Source organism: Oncorhynchus clarkii, chromosome 6, assembly GCF_045791955.1.
Source record: "Oncorhynchus clarkii lewisi isolate Uvic-CL-2024 chromosome 6, UVic_Ocla_1.0, whole genome shotgun sequence".
In the NCBI taxonomy this organism is placed as follows: Eukaryota; Metazoa; Chordata; class Actinopteri; order Salmoniformes; family Salmonidae; genus Oncorhynchus; species Oncorhynchus clarkii.
In genome coordinates this window covers 31,307,500-31,323,676 of record NC_092152.1, presented here as the reverse complement: position 1 = coordinate 31,323,676, position 16,177 = coordinate 31,307,500, and the positions used below count along the sequence as shown (strand labels likewise).

Here is a 16,177-nt window from a genome sequence, read left to right as displayed (position 1 = left end):
AGTGTTGTGATGCCAAAATTCTAGCAAAATGCATAGCGCAAAGAATTAAAAAAGGTATTGTCGGATATTATTTATCCTAATCAGACAGCTTTTAACATGGACGATACATTGGAGATAATATAAGACAAGTACTAGAAACAATAGAACACATTTGAGAAACCAGGTCTGGTATTCATAGCCGACCTTGACAAGGCCTTTGATAAAGTACGACTGGAATTTATATATAAACGCCTGGACAATCTCTTATACAATGGGTTAAAGTTTTGTATAGTAACACTACGTGTAAAATAGTAAATAATGGCTGCTTCTCAGAAAGTATTAACAACTGTCTAGTGGAGTAAAACAAGGATGTCCACTGTCAGCAAATCTATTTATTATGGCTATCGAAGTGTTAGCTATTTAAAATAAATATATATATATACATAAAATGTATATAGTTGAAGTCGGAAGTTTACATAAACTGAGTTTAAATGTATTTGGCTAAAGTCTTTCACAATTCCTGATATTTAATCCTAGTAAAAAATCCCTGTTTTAGGTCAGTTAGGTTCACCACTTTATTTTAAGAATGTGAAATGTCAGAATAATAGTAGAGAGAATTATTTATTTAAGCTTTTATTGCTTTCATCACATTCCCAGTGGGTCAGAAGTTTACATACACTCAATTAGTATTTGGTAGCATTGCCTTTAAATTGTTTAACTTGGGTCAAACATTTCGGCTAGCCTTCCACAAGCTTCCCACAGTAAGTTGGGTGAATTTTGGCCCATTCCTCCTGACAGAGCTTGTGTAACTGAGTCAGGTTTGTAGGCCTCCTTGCTCACACACGCTTTTTCAGTTCTGCCCACACATTGTATATGGGATTGAGGTCAGGGCTTTGTGATGGCCACTCCAATACCTTGATTTTGTTGTCCTTAAGCCTTAAGCCTCCATTTGGAAGACCCATTTGCGACCAAGGTTTAACTTCCTGACTGGTGTCTTGAGATGTTGCTTCAACATATACACATAATTTTCTTTCCTCATGATGCCATCTATTTTGTGAAGTCCACCAGTCCCTCCTGCAGCAAAGCACCCCCACAACATGATGCTGCCACCGCCTTGCTTCACGGTTGGGATGGTGTTCTACGGCTAGCAAGCCTCCCCCATTTCCTCCAAACATAACAATGGTCATTATGGCCAAGCAGTTCTATTTTTGTTTCATCAGACCAGAGGACATTTCTCCAAAAAGTACAATCTTTGTCTCCATATGCAGTTACAAATTGTAACCTGGCATTTTATAGTGGTTTTGGAGCAGTGGCTTCTTCCTTGCTGAGGGGCCTTTCAGGTTATGTCGATATAGGACTCGTTTTACTGTGGATATAGATACTTTTGTACCCATTTCCTCCAGCATCTTCACAATGTCCTTGTTGTTCTGGGATTGATTTGCACTTTTTGCACCAAAGTACGTTCATCTCTAGGAGACAGAATGCGTCTTTTTCCTGAGTGGTATGATGGCTGGGTAGTCACATGGTGTTTATACTTGCGTACTATTGTTTGTACAGATGAACATAGTACCTTCAGGCATTTGGAAATTGCTCCCAATGATGAACCAGACATGTGGAGGTTCTACAATTTTGGCTGATTTCTTGGCTGATTTCTTTTCATTTTCCCATGATGTCAAGCAAAGAGGCAATGAGTTTGAAGGTAGGCCTTGAAATACATTCACAGGTACACCTCCAATTGACTCAAATGATGTCAATTAGCCTATCAGAGGCTTCTAAAGCCATGCCATCATTTTCCAAGCTGTTTAAAGGCACAGTCAATTTAGTGTATGTAAACGTCTGACCCACTGGAATTGTGATACAGTGAGTTATAAGTGAAATAATCTGTCTGCAAACAATTGTTTGTCATGACAAATTAAGTGTCATGCACAAAGTAGATGTCCTAACTGACCAAAACTATAGTTTGTGAACAAGAAATTTGTGGAGTGGTTGAAAAACTAGTTAATGACTCCAACCTAAGTGTGTGTGTGTATATGTATATGTATATATATATATATATATATATATATATATATATATATATATATATATATATATACATACATACATACATACACACATGGGGGCTTGTGAATTACGCAGACAATTGAAATGATAGAAGCCACAATTGTCACGCCCTGACCTTAGAGAGCCTGTTTAATTCTCTATTTGGTTAGGTCAGGGTGTGATTTGGGTGGGCATTCTAGTTTTCTATTTCTTTGTTGGCCGGGTTTGGTTCCCAATCAGAGGCAGCTGTCTATCGTTGTCTCTGATTGGGAATCATATTTAGGCAGCCTGTTTTCCACCTGAGTTTGTGGGATCTTGTTTTTGCACAGAAGCTGTTTAGCCCTGCAGAACTTTACGTTCATTGATCTTTTGTTGGTTTTGGGTGTTCATCTAAAATAAAGTTAGATGTACACTTTCCACGCTGCGCTTTGGTCTCATTCCGACGACGGACGTAACAACAATCTGCAAAATTAAAGTCTACCCCCCCTCTACTAGTATTAGTGTATGGGATGTAAAAATGTGGATATAATTGTGTGTGAGAGATCCTTTGTCATCTTAAAAATCTGATCAAATAATATTTTAAATGTAATATGTTCATAGTACATCAATCAATTCTGTGAAACCAGACTTTAAGGTTATCAAATTGGTGCTATCAGACAATATCCACTTTAACCTGTCACCCCGTTTCTCCCTACTTACATCTACCACCCAGACTCATCTACATCTACCACCCAGAATCAACTATGTTTATGCAGATTTAACCCTCGCAAAGGCTTATGCGGGTGATCTACTGTATCCCGTGTGATGATGTAGATCTTTGAACATCAGACATTTTCCATCACCAATGTAACTTGTTGAAAACTGTTGTCTGCAGCGTCAGTGGATAGAATTATATTCATATGGGCAAGAGATCGTCAATTATCTTACAAATGTAATAATATTTTAAATGTTACATATGTTAATATGTGTAACTATCTTTTTGTGAGTACAAACATCCTTCTATAGAAATCAGTCCCTAATCCCAGATTTGACATCTGGAGTCATAAATCATGACTCCCAGTTCAAGTTCTACCTAACATTACGTCAGATGATATAAACAGACATTAAATCACAGACAACACCCACACAAACCTAATTATAGAGTCTTAATTAAACATAACAAAACCTAATTACCAACCTCCCAAATCATGGGTGAAACCACTTGCGTCTCATTTAATTACAACTGGACACGGACCCTTCAAATCATGGCGGAAGTCCCACCCCCCTATTCAATCAATCAAAGAGATGTGAAAGATAGTTTGACAGAAGCCAACCTACTATAACTACTATGAACACATACAAACACTTCACTTCAATTATCTGCTATGAAGCAAGTGTAAGAAATATGGAAAACATGGCACCTGTAATTACCATTAATAACAGTTTGTCAGCTCATAAAATAATAATATAATAAAATATTGTTAATACACATTCAGCAATTAGGTTGGATAACATAGCGTGGATGTGTCAAGGAAACAGAAAAATGTCATTTGCCACAAACTTGCATGAACAATTCTAAATGGTCAGAAAATGCACCATGAAATTTCTATCATGACAAATAGTTCAAAGTGAAGTGGAACTACAGTATAACCTGAAAATGTAGTGCTTAATTACTATTCACTATTAATAAAATTGTGTTTATTAATCTGAAACAATTTGTGGTTGGTCTTATTTGTTTGTACATTGTCACCCTAAACAGGAAACTGCTTTTGAGCGGTCTTTTGTGCAACATGTTTAAATGACTTACCCCTCTAAGAAAACCACTGCATTGTTGTTACTTCTATTGACATTGTTCTAATAAGGGATGATACTGATGCCAATGCCATAAAATGTACTGTTGATATATCAAACATTAACTTCCATCCCAACTTCTTAACCTGAATTTAAGGACAATCCACTGGGCATAATATGTCATTTCTAAGTGGATAATTGGGTAATATTTGGTTGAGACGTTGATCAATGAGATTGCAACCTAGACTACCGTTCAAAAGTTTGGGGTCACTTAGAAATGTCCTTGTTTTTGAAAGAAAATACATTTTTTTGTCCACAGAGTTCCTCTGTCCAGTGTCTGTGTTCTTTTGCTCATCTTAATCTTTTATTTTTATTGGCAAGTCTGAGATGTGGCTTTTTCTTTTCAACTCTGCCTAGAAGGCCAGCATCCCGGAGTCACCTCTTCACTGTTGACGTTGAGACTGGTATTTTGAGGGTACTATTTAATGAAGATGCCAGTTGAGGACTTGTGAGACGTCTGTTTCTCAAACTAGACAGACACTCTAATGTACTTGCCCTCTTGCTCAGTTGTGCACCGGGGCCTCCCACTCTTTCTATTCTGGTTAGAGACAGTTTGCGCTGTTCTGTGAAGGGAGAAGTACACAGCATTGTACGAGACCTTCAGTTTCTTGGCAATTTCTCGCATGGAATAGCCTTCATTTCTCAGAACAAGAATAGACTGAGTTTCAGAATAAAGGTCTCTGTTTCTTCCCACTTTGAGCCAGTAATCGAACCCACAAATGCTGATGCTCCAGATACTCAACTTTTTTATATCAGCACAACAGTTTTTAGCTGTGCTAACATAATTGCAAAGGGGTTTTCTAATGATCAATTAGCATTTTAATATATTTAAGCTAATCCAGGTTTATCAACGTGCCATTGGAACACAGGAGTGATGTTTGCTGATAATGGGCGTCTGTACGCCTATGTAGATATTCCATTAAATATATATTTTTTTAAATCAGCCGTTTCCAGCTACAATAGTCATTTACAACATTCACAATGTTTCCACTGTATTTATGATCAATTTGATGTTATTTTAAATGGACAAAAAAACATGTATTTTCTTTAAAAAATAAGGACATTTCTAAGTGACCCCAAACTTTTGAACGGTAGTGTATATTCACCCACTCAAAAAGACAACCAAAAGTTAGTTGGATTTCCAATGTGTTATCACTATGCTTTTAACAATCTAAAAAGCACAACCAAATTCCAATGGGAAAACAATGTCATATTTTTGGTTTAGTTGTCACCCTATCAATGCGCTTTCAACCATTTAAAAGCACAACCAGGTTAAAATTAGAATATTTTGTTTATTTATATAACAGATTGTGTTATCACTGGTCTACATTAAAAGTATATGGTGCAACCATCTCCCCAGACTTTTGCATGCTATCTTGAACATGCATGCTATCTTGAACATGCATGCTATCTTGAACATGCATGCTTTATGATTACATAAGGAATGTATACAGTTACAGTAAACTCAAAATGTGGCCATGGATGTGTTACTCATTTTAAAAGGTTGAACGTTACATTAAGATTAACTTTAGGGTATTTACTGTATTACAAATGTAATATTGAACTGTGTTTGGTTGACAACGCAACCAAATATTAACGGAGTCACTGGCTTAATCCCATTCTTTAACTTGTATTTTTGGTTGAGTTGAAGACGTGAATCTAACATATCTAACTTGATATGGGCTATTTATTGTATTTTAAAAGTGATATTGAATTGGGTTTGGTCGTCAACGCAACCAAATATCAACATTTGAAGGAGATTTATTTTCTGCTTGGAAAGTTCCATTGACTTAATGATTTAATCTGGCTTTAATATCTTCTGCTTGGATAGTGCCACTGACTTAGTCTGGCTTTAATTCCAGTTAGTCTACAAATTAATAACTGATATGTTGGATTCACGTCTCCATCTCAACCAAAAATCTAAGTTAAAAAATAGGACTAAATCAAATCAAACTTTAAATGCACTTTACATTCTTTAACATAGATGTTTGGTTGAGAGGAAGACATTAATTCAATTTTTTCTGCAAATTAATAATTTATAAATTGGATTACGGCAGACTGTCAGTGGCACAGATGGAACTATCCAAGGCGTAGTTACAGTACATCCCTGGGTGGGATCTCCTTCAAAATGTTGATATTTGGTTGTGTTGACATCAACGCATCATCACGCTGTAATGCTGAACTTCAGTTGATTGGAATTGAAAGGCTATGTTCCCTCGTTCGCGGAGACCACATTCACAGTAAACGCTGCATTCAGGGTCTTCAGAAAGTATTCACATCCCTTTTCTTTTTCCACATTTTGATGTGTTACAGCCTGAATTTAAAATTGATTACATTTAGATTTTTTGGGGTCACTGGCCTACATACAATACCTCATAATGTCAAAGTGGAATAATGTTTTTCAAAATGTATACAAATTAATTAAAAATTAAAAGCTGAAATGTCCTGAGTCAATAACTTTTTCAATCACTTAATTATGGCAGGCATAAAGTTCAGGAGTAAAAATGTGCTTAAGAAGTCACGTAATAAGTTGTATGGACTCACTCTGTGTGCAATAGTGTTTAACATGATTTTTTTATGACTACCTCTTCTCTGTACCTCACACATACAGATAATTGTAAGGTCCCTCAGTCAAGCAGTGAATGTCAAACACTGATTCAATCATAAAGACCACAGAGGTTATCAAATGCCTTGCAGAGAAGGGCACTTATTGGTAGATGTTTTTAATTTTTTTTAAATTAAAAAGCAGACATTGAATATCCCTTTGAGGATGGTGAAGTTATTAATTACACTTTGGATGGCGTATCAATACACCCAGTCACTACAAAAAGTACAGGCATCCTTCCTAACTCAATTGCCGGAGAGAAAGGAAACCGCTCAGGGATTTCACCATGAGGGAGAAAACTGAGGATGGATCAACATTGTAGGTACTCCTGTACAGAATAAAAATATTAAAAAACAAGCATCCTGTTTGCAACAAGGCAATAATGTAATACTGCAAAAAATGTGGCAAAGCAATTGACTTTTTGTCCTGAATACAAAGTGTTATGTTTGGGGGCAAATCCAATCCAACACATTACTGAGGACCACTCTCCATATTTTCAAGCATAGTGGTGGTTGCATCACGTTATGGGCATGCTTGTAATAATTTTTCAGGATAAAAAAAGAAACCAAATACCTGGTTCCGTCTGCTTTCCACCAGACACTGGAAACCCAAAATACAAGGCCAAATCTACACGGGAGTTGCTTACCAAGAAGACAGTGAATGTTCCCGAGTGGCCGAGTTACAGTTCTGACTTAAATCTACAGCAAGACCTGAAAATGGTTGTCTAGCTATGATCAATAATCAATTTGACAGAGCATGAAGAATTTGGCTGTAAGAAAAAATGTGGAATAAGTCAAGGGGTATGAATACGTTCTGAAGACACTGTAAGTAGGCTCCATTGGAAATTTAAAATTGGGAAATCTGTAACGCTTCAGTGATACCTGATATTTAGATTGAATCGAGCCCTAAATATCATTACATTTCGCTAGGCCTTTTGTTTGTTGAATTCTGCGTTGAATTCAAACAATAGCTGTTGATGACTTTGCAAAGGTTATATAGGCCTAAATGGCATCATTGATGATTAATTTGCTCTGTTAGACCTACTCCTTGTAAAAATAGCACATTGGTAATAGTCAGTGAAAAATATCATAGCTAAGCAGGGCTGGGCTTGGTTAAAACCCTTGATAGGAGACCAGAGGGTAGCTGTAGACAAATCAATTCTCCAGTACATTGTTTTAAGGTACAGATTTAACATATTTTATACAAGGTTTGTCTTTGTAGAAACTTGATTACCATGATGACATAATCATGTGGTTAAAATGTCACCCTCAAAACAGTTGATTACTTTTTTCAAATACAATTTATTTTCCACTTAATTTGTATAGTGATGTGCAATCTAAGTTTGTCAACGTATAGTTTGGGCAGTTTGTGCCCAGTGGGAAGGTTAATTCTATGTTTTTTAACCTGTGCACTTGGATTCCTGTTTATCAGCACATCCCCTTATAATACCAAACGAAACTGGGCATAAGTACACACACACGAGAGGTTTCCTTTTGAACTAATTAGGCCCACATTGTAGGATCACTCCTTTCACTGTGAAGTGAAGCCAAAATGGGGCAAACATCATGTCAGTGTACTATTTAACTAGATGGAAAGAAGACTGGCCAACAGTTAATTGTCACGGATGAAAAAAACTCTCACAAATGTGGATTTTACTCTGTATTGCGTCACATTTGCACCTGTTCTTTTCAGAGGGGCCGGAGACATAAAACATTGAACATGAGGTTAAGAAGGAATATGATTTTATTCACTCCAGAAAATAACAGGTGCAAACCCATCTAACCAAAATAAACTGAAACTTTAAAGAATTACTTGATACAATTCATCCCATTTCTCCTTAGTTGGTCTATAAGGATGGGTCTGTTACATATTACTTTGTACATTATTGGTAACGTTTAATTTCTAGTGGCATCAAAAACCTTTCCGATCAACGTTAACAACAAAATGAAAACGTATAACATTATGATGTGTGATAAACCTCCATAACAAGTTACAACAATGATTTAGGCTTTGTCCATACTAATAATGATATTTGGAAATAGTTCATTTAAAAATAATCCATCAGGCACTATGTGTACTGGAAAGCTTATGTATGACACATGAAGTGTTACCCATGAACAGTAGGTATGAAAACTGAACATGTGACAGATGAAAAAACACACAAAAAAAACAAGCTGTGAACAAGCACAGCTTTTAAGAAACAATCTTATTTATAAAGGACTGTTTGTACAAAGGCCATTCCTTTTATAACTTGTAGCACGTGGGCAGGAGTCTCTAACGTGGGAAGGAGAGCTTAAATTAAAGCTAAACAACAGGGTGCACCTTGTTTTTGAAAAAAAAAGTGAATTAGTGAAGAACACTTAAAGGTGAAAGTAATGGTGCAAAATGATTGCATGGGTGGTATAGTGTAAATACTTATGAGTGGCAGTTATTTGCATAAATCCTTCTATTATTATTTTATTCTGCGAACACCTAGTATAAACCCAATAGGCTATTCATGTGTAATGTCTAAATAATTAATAACATGTCAACAAAGATGTAGACTATTGTTTAAAGCCAATTTTGAGTCATATGACATTGTCGAGTAACACCGGATCCTGATAACAGTTTATTAAACCCTTCTCCTTTTGAACAAAGGAGCAACCTGAACCTCCACATGTTAATCCCTTTACCCGTGCCAAGTAGGCCTACTGTACATATGTGCTCATTAAAATATCATTGTCTCTTTGCTGGACTCTTCCAGGTTGGCTAAAACCAACAGAAAATGGTGGATAAAGGCTAAACATGTGAGGCTTGGGAACCATAGGCCTGTGGATAATACTCACCTTTGAACAAGGGGCAGATTGTGGCTAGAGCATGCACCGGTCCCAGACGGGTGTACTGCCCAATAGCAAACTCCATGAAGAGAAGGGGGATGCCACACAGAAACAGCATGAGAAAGTAAGGAATGAGAAAGGCACCTAAACGAAGGGAGATATGGAGCCAAATAGATTAGTAAAACAAGAAGTGTTCAAGATAAACAATAAATGTCTTGTTTAATTTGCAGTTTTTCTGGACCCCCGCAAGGCCGGAGTTTGTTAAGCCTAACATTTCACAAAGCTATACACAGTGTCACAAATTGCTGGCTGGTGGCAATAACATATGTTGGAAATTCAAACATTGCTGATTGTAAAATAAATGTCTGATGCAACATACTAATCAGCTACCAATACATATTTTTATTTTAATATACAACTGTCCTGTATAGGCTACTTGAACCTGCATGACATGAGTCGTCCTCACGCTACCTCCCAGCGTGTATAGAAAGTTGTTGTGCGTGTGTACAATCTATAGCTATATACTGTATTTGGCTGCTATTTATACACTTTTTTTTAAATGACACATGAAACACACAACCAAACAACAAGGAAAAAAAAGTATTCGGCTTGAGGATAAATTCAGCCATTATTTATTGTTGAACTCTGCAAATTTTGTCTGGCTAATAGCCAACACAAATGGGCTGCAATATTCAAGGTAAATTCAATGAAATCAAATTAAATCCAACAAGAGAGACTTCCCGGTCTTCTGAAGTCCTCCTTTTTTGTGTGCAAATGTTTTCCCTACGGCCTGTAGGTCAATTGCGCTGCACACAACTTAAACTTAGTCTTGAATGATGCGTGCCAAGATACAGCGGCTTTGGAAAGTATTAAGACCCCTTCTCTTCATCCACATTTTGTTACCGTACAGCCTTATTCTAAAATGGATTACATTATTTTTTCCCCCACATCAATCTACACACAGTACCCCATAATGACAAAGTGAAAACAGGTTTAGACATTTTTGCAAATTTATACAAAAATAAAAACAAATACCTTATTTAAGTATTCAGACCCTTTGCTATGAATCTCGAAATTGAGCTCAGGTACATCCTGTTTCCATTGATCATCCTTGAGATGTTTCTACAACTTGGAATCCACCTGTGGTAAATTCAATTGATTGGACATGATTTGGAAAGGCACCCATCAGTCTATATAAGGTCCCACAGTTGGCAGTGCATGTCAGAGCAAAGGAGGCCCGTGATATGCGCTTTTGAACACCTGGGTAAGCCCAACTCATTGCACTGGCGCCGTCGAAGCCTTGACCACGGCATTTCACACTGATATCCCCTTATACTTTCAATCAGTTTAATTTTGTATTTTTCAAGGCCTGAGGCCCAAGAAACAATGAACTCTCAATGTTGGTTAAATTCAATTGAAACTCGACCCGGGTAGTGCACCATCAACTATTGTCTACTACTACCACCAATACAGCATCTCCGTTTACATAGCAGATCCACCCTATCTCAGTAACTGGATAGAGGTCTGGACTGCTAGCCCAGGAAACGGTCATATATGGTAATTACCATGACAGATAGCTTAACACCAAGGAGGATGAATAGGCAACACATGGTGTGTCTTACTGTAATAAAATCAAGACAGTCTTAATTCCCTAAACTACAACTAGAAATGTCCTTATACTTGTTTTAAGCTCTCGGGTGAGGGAATGAGATGCAGTCCCCTTATTGTAGTTGTCACAGACAGGATTTGAACCCTGGTTCCTCACAGGAGAAACATTCATCTTGACCATTAGACCAAGAGGCAATTCCCCCACGAGATTATAAATCCAATTTATGTCTGCTACATAAACCAGGGATGTGAATGAATGCCAGATTAATTTAGTGCCTTCTAAGTGCCTGAGCAAACCAGTGTGATGGTATCTGTCAAGGTAGCACATTTCTGTTATACAGTGAGGTCCGTGGCAAAACAGGAGAAGAAGTAAACTATTTGTATTTATTTTATTTAACCTGTATTTAACTAGGCAAGTCTAACGAGGAAATACATCAGAACACATAATCATCCATGTCTGTTGTTTGGGAAGGTCTGATGTTTTTCCGAGTCACACATGCCTAGATCTCAGCTGTGCTGTAAGCCAAGGCAATGCAAAGTCATGATGATGATGATGCAACAATAAAGGACCAGTGCAGTAAAAAAAAATATTTTCCTATGATATATATATATATATATTTCCACCTATGTGGTTTGAATAACACTGTAAAAATGTTAGTGTAAGAGCTGTTCGAAAAGATAGAGTTTGGGATAGAGTTTTTGCCTGCCTCGTGATAATTCCTTAATAGAACAATACAAACAAGAGTTCAAAACCTCTTCCAATAACAGCTTGTTTTCAGTTTCCCCCTCCCCACTTAGCCCACTCCAAGACAGTCCCAGCAAAACTAGTGGTGTGGCTCCTGGCTCCTTCAAGAAGTCCAGTTTATATTCATAACATCTTGACGTTAATCTCAACCTGAAAGTCTTCTTTTGTGGTGTATTTCAGAGGATGTGGCAGACAGAATCCCTGAGATCCAAGTTTCAACATTTTATTAAAAACAGAATCCATATGGCATCATTTGGCTCAATCCTATATTCTATAAAAGGCATGCAAGTAAGATTAAAATCAGCAAGTAAGATTAAAATCAGCAAGTAAGATTAAAATCAGCAAGTAAGCAAAATGTCATACATCTTCAAGAAACAAACATCTAACATAAATGAACATATTATCTTTATTCTGAAAGCAACCTTGTTATTGCAGAGTGAAAAGGCGTCTCCTTTTTTAATTAGTAAGGCTATTGTTCAACCAAAAGGCACATACACCACAAGTAAAGTTTATGTAGGCTACATCACAGATTGATCATACCTGTTGGCAGGTAGACTAGCAGTTAGAATGTTGGTCCAGTAACCAAAAGGTCGCCAGTTTGAAAGCCCCGAGCCTACAAAGTGAAAAGTCTGTTGATGTGCCCTTGAGCAAGGCACTTAACCGTAATTTGCTCCAGGGGTTCTATACTACTATGGCTGACAACAACACATTTTACTGCACTTATCATGTGTATGTTGCAATAAAAAAATGCAACAAACAGGATTGCAAACTTCATGTGACTGTGCTCAGTAATTACACTCGTTTCTAAATTAAACAAACCGAAAAATCTTTCTGAATGTATACTTCCACATATACATGCTTACCTCCACCGCTCCTGTAGCAGAGGTATGGAAAGCGCCACACGTTCCCAAGTCCCACCGCGTACCCCACTGACGCGAGGACGAACTCAAGGCGGCGACCCCAGGTGGCCCTTTCTGCTGTCGCGTGCCCCACTTTGTTTGATAACATAGCATTCACGTTTAAGGGTGCTTTCGAGGCAATATCAGTCTCCTCTTTGTAGACTCCCTTGGTGGTGGATGATGTCTTTTCGGACCCCACTCCCATTGTAAAAGTGTAATAGCCTTGACTCTCACCAACAATTTCAATTAAGTTATGGGCTACTATGCCACTTACTAACAGATAACAGTCGAAGTTTCAGCTTAATCAATAGGCTAAATGTGACGAGAACCTTTATAATAGAATAAATCAGTAGGATAATACTGAATATTATGAACAAAGCCTATAGCAGGAAATATATAATAGGCGCACGAGTAAAATGTCTAAACCAAATAGGCTACAGACAATCTGGACAACTCAATTCCCTTATGAAACACAATTATATTGGTATACTAGCTTTAGCCTACAACGTGCGCTATCTTACTGTAGGCATCAGATGATACCTCATTCGACGACTGCCTGACATATCACAACTAATGCCCCGATTTACCATCAATTCACATGCAGGATAATATGCACTAAACTCCCGGTAACCTACCCGTTCTTATTATACCTCAATGAACCCACCGAAACATTGACCTAAAAATGTTCATTCTACCTGCTTATGTACTGTCATAAAAAAAAAATCGGGAACCCGCCCCTACGTGCCGTAGTTTCCTAGCAATGCCCTTGTTGTGGGGTTTCCACTAGTTACCACAGCCACAAACTACAATTGGCAGTCAATATGAATGAACACAAAAATGGTCTTAATTTAAGGTTAGGGTTAGGCATAAGGTTAGCAGTGTGGTTAAGGTTAATATTTGGTTTGAGTCGAGTGTGATGCAATCATGTATATAATCCCTGGATTGCCGATGCTATGTGTTGGCCATTGACAGGCTCTGAAGCCACCGGTCGGCCATGTTGGCTCTACCCTGTAGGCGCAGTCCTCCTAAGAATGAATGAAATTCCACAGTATTTCAATTAAGTGTCACATGTATTTACAAAATTATATTCAGTTTTTATTTTGTTGTAGTGGGGACGACCGTAACATTAGTAGTCTCTAATAATTATACTTTAGGGGAAAGGTTTTTATATATTTTTTCAGGTTTTATTTTTATGTTTAGCTCACATTATATAATTTAAAAGTATGCATTAAGGGGTCTTTAATATAATAAAACGTGGCAAAAACGAATTAAGACATTAATAAATGCATTTCTATAGCTCCAAAATGTGTTTTACGACAGTGAGGGAGTGCCAAGATGGAGGCGCAGGGGCTTCAAAACAGTGCCCTTTATAAATCATCAAGTGTAAATATAAATCATTGGTGCGATGTCTGACGTCACTGTTTTAAAGGCTGCGTTCATACAGGCAGACACATTTTTTTCACTAATTGGTCTTTTAACAAATAAGATCATCTCTAAAAAGCGCAGACGTGAAAAGATTGCATGTGTTTGGTCAAAAGACCAATTAGGGGAAAAAAATATCAGAATTGGGCTGCCTGTGTAAACACTCAAATCAAACCTTTTCAGTTGATTATCTTTCATTATCACTTGACTTGTAAAGGATTTAGATGCGATTCTTAATAATTTTATTTGGAGGAACAAGCCTCACTATCTAAGGAAATCAATTATCAGTAGTACCCAGAAACAAAGAGATCTTGTGGTTTTAGATTTCAATATAGGGTGAATTCAGAAAGAGTGGGACATATAAACTGGGAGAGTTTAAACGCCCACAACATTAGAAATCCACTTTTTCGAGTTGAAAGATGGTCAGAGCTTACCCATGATGTTGCACAATGATGTAAGTCAATAAGTTAGCGTTTTAGTCAAAGTATGATATATTTGGGCTTAAAGTGGCAAAACCGAACTACCTGCTTCATGCAAAAGTGTGCCAATGACGTGTCTTATGAAATTACGTATAAATAATTTTTCGCCTATGTTTAATTGAAGGCTGGGTTTTATTTGATTGGTACCACCCACCAGCATGGCTTTGTTTATTAATCAGAAACATATGCAAAGTTTGAGTCGCTGCTGAGCAATATTAAAGTCCGCCACAGCGGACACGTCATAATACCTATAAAACTTTTACAGATGCACAATCGAGAGCATCCTGTCAGGTTGGTGCGCGGTCCAACGCCTGGTACGGCAACTGCTCCGCCCACAACCGTAGGCTCTCCAGAGGATAGTGAGGTCTGCACTGTTGGTGGAGCACAGAAGGCTATACGGCAGGCAACAGTTGGACCGCGCACCAACCCCCAACTGGCACACCATGATAAGAGGGAGGTTGACGGCCAGCAATTATGGAGCAGTGGTTAGGGCCAAGCGTGTTACTCCTTCGTTGCTAAAAAGGGTCCTCAGATCAGTCGTTGGATGGGGTGTCTGTATAGTGGGGCACAGATAATGACGAGGAGGGCACCAGACCATCCAGTGAGGCTTCAAGGCAAATGGCTACAGGGATGGGTGTGCAGGAGTTAGGGCTTTGGGTCACGAGATCTGGGATCCTGGGTGCCTCACTGGACGGTCTGTTGGGCACCACAGCCGTGGTGGAGGTCAAGTATCCCTATGGTGCAAGGGACCTTACCATTTGAAGAGGCAGTCAAGCCGAAGAATTTCTATTTCGAGGAGAAAGGGTCTTACAGCCTCCGTGAAGATGATTTTTACTGCTCGAAGGTCAGTTCCACATCACTGGACGGGACACCTGCTTCTTCATTGTGTGGACCACCAAAGCCAACATCAGCATGACGACCTCTGACAAACTCGTATTGCTCCTCTTGTCAGTACCTGTTTTCAGGGAAGCCAATGGTCCAAAATTATTCCACATAGTTCATACACACACTAGGCTCCCAGAATAGGTTATATTAGATACAGGTTTTGTTCAAAGCAGCCAACCACAGTAATGTAGTTAACGTAAGTTAAATCACAAAGGCTGGTCTGAGTGCATCTCCTCAGTTTCATTCAGTAGTACATCACAATTCACATTGCATTTTATCATGGTCACAGTGGGAATTTATACCTGTGATGTTCAAATGATTTCTTACCCTGTGTCTTACCCCATTCATCCCTGCCTGTACCTGACATTGTTGAAAAACAAGTGAACAATAAATAAAAATCATACACAAACAATAGGCTTTTAGATTATATTCAAGTTTTGCTCAAAGCAGTCAACTAAAGTAATGTAGTTAACATAACGTAAGTTAAATCACAAAGTTTGAGTGCATCTCCTTAGTTTCATTCAGTAATACAACACAATTAGAAACACAAGCAATTCGCTGCACCTGAAATAGCATCTGCAAATCTGTGTACTGTATGTGACCCAAACTTTGAATTGAATAATAAATGAACTAGTTTCATCATAAAAATGTTGATAAGACCTTAATTAATTGAAACAAACATCACTTGGGTAGCGGTAGATTGATTTTTTTTAAAAGTGCCCCAGACTCACAATGGCTTCTTCTAGCGGCTTGGTTTGGAGTTACAAAGTATTCAGTGTGATGGTTGAAACCATTTTGGTTGATTAGTGTCAGTTGTGTTTTGGCCCAGTTTTTCAAAAGTTATGTCTATCTAGAGGAATAAATGC

At 37.9% G+C, this 16,177-nt stretch overlaps 1 protein-coding gene across 1 annotated transcript in view; it reads right to left on the bottom strand.

Moving 5' to 3' along the window:
- LOC139412024 (sodium- and chloride-dependent GABA transporter ine-like) overlaps positions 1 to 13,156 on the bottom strand; it is a 51,258-nt gene extending 38,102 nt beyond the window's left edge. The window contains exons 1-2 of the mRNA XM_071158807.1: positions 12,490 to 13,156; positions 9,283 to 9,417 (exon numbers count right to left, since the gene is read on the bottom strand). Coding sequence (XP_071014908.1) covers positions 9,283 to 9,417; positions 12,490 to 12,730 — 376 coding nt within the window. The 5' untranslated portion in view covers positions 12,731 to 13,156. The remainder of the gene's footprint in view (positions 1 to 9,282; positions 9,418 to 12,489) is intronic.
- Between the last annotated feature and the right edge of the window lie 3,021 nt (positions 13,157 to 16,177).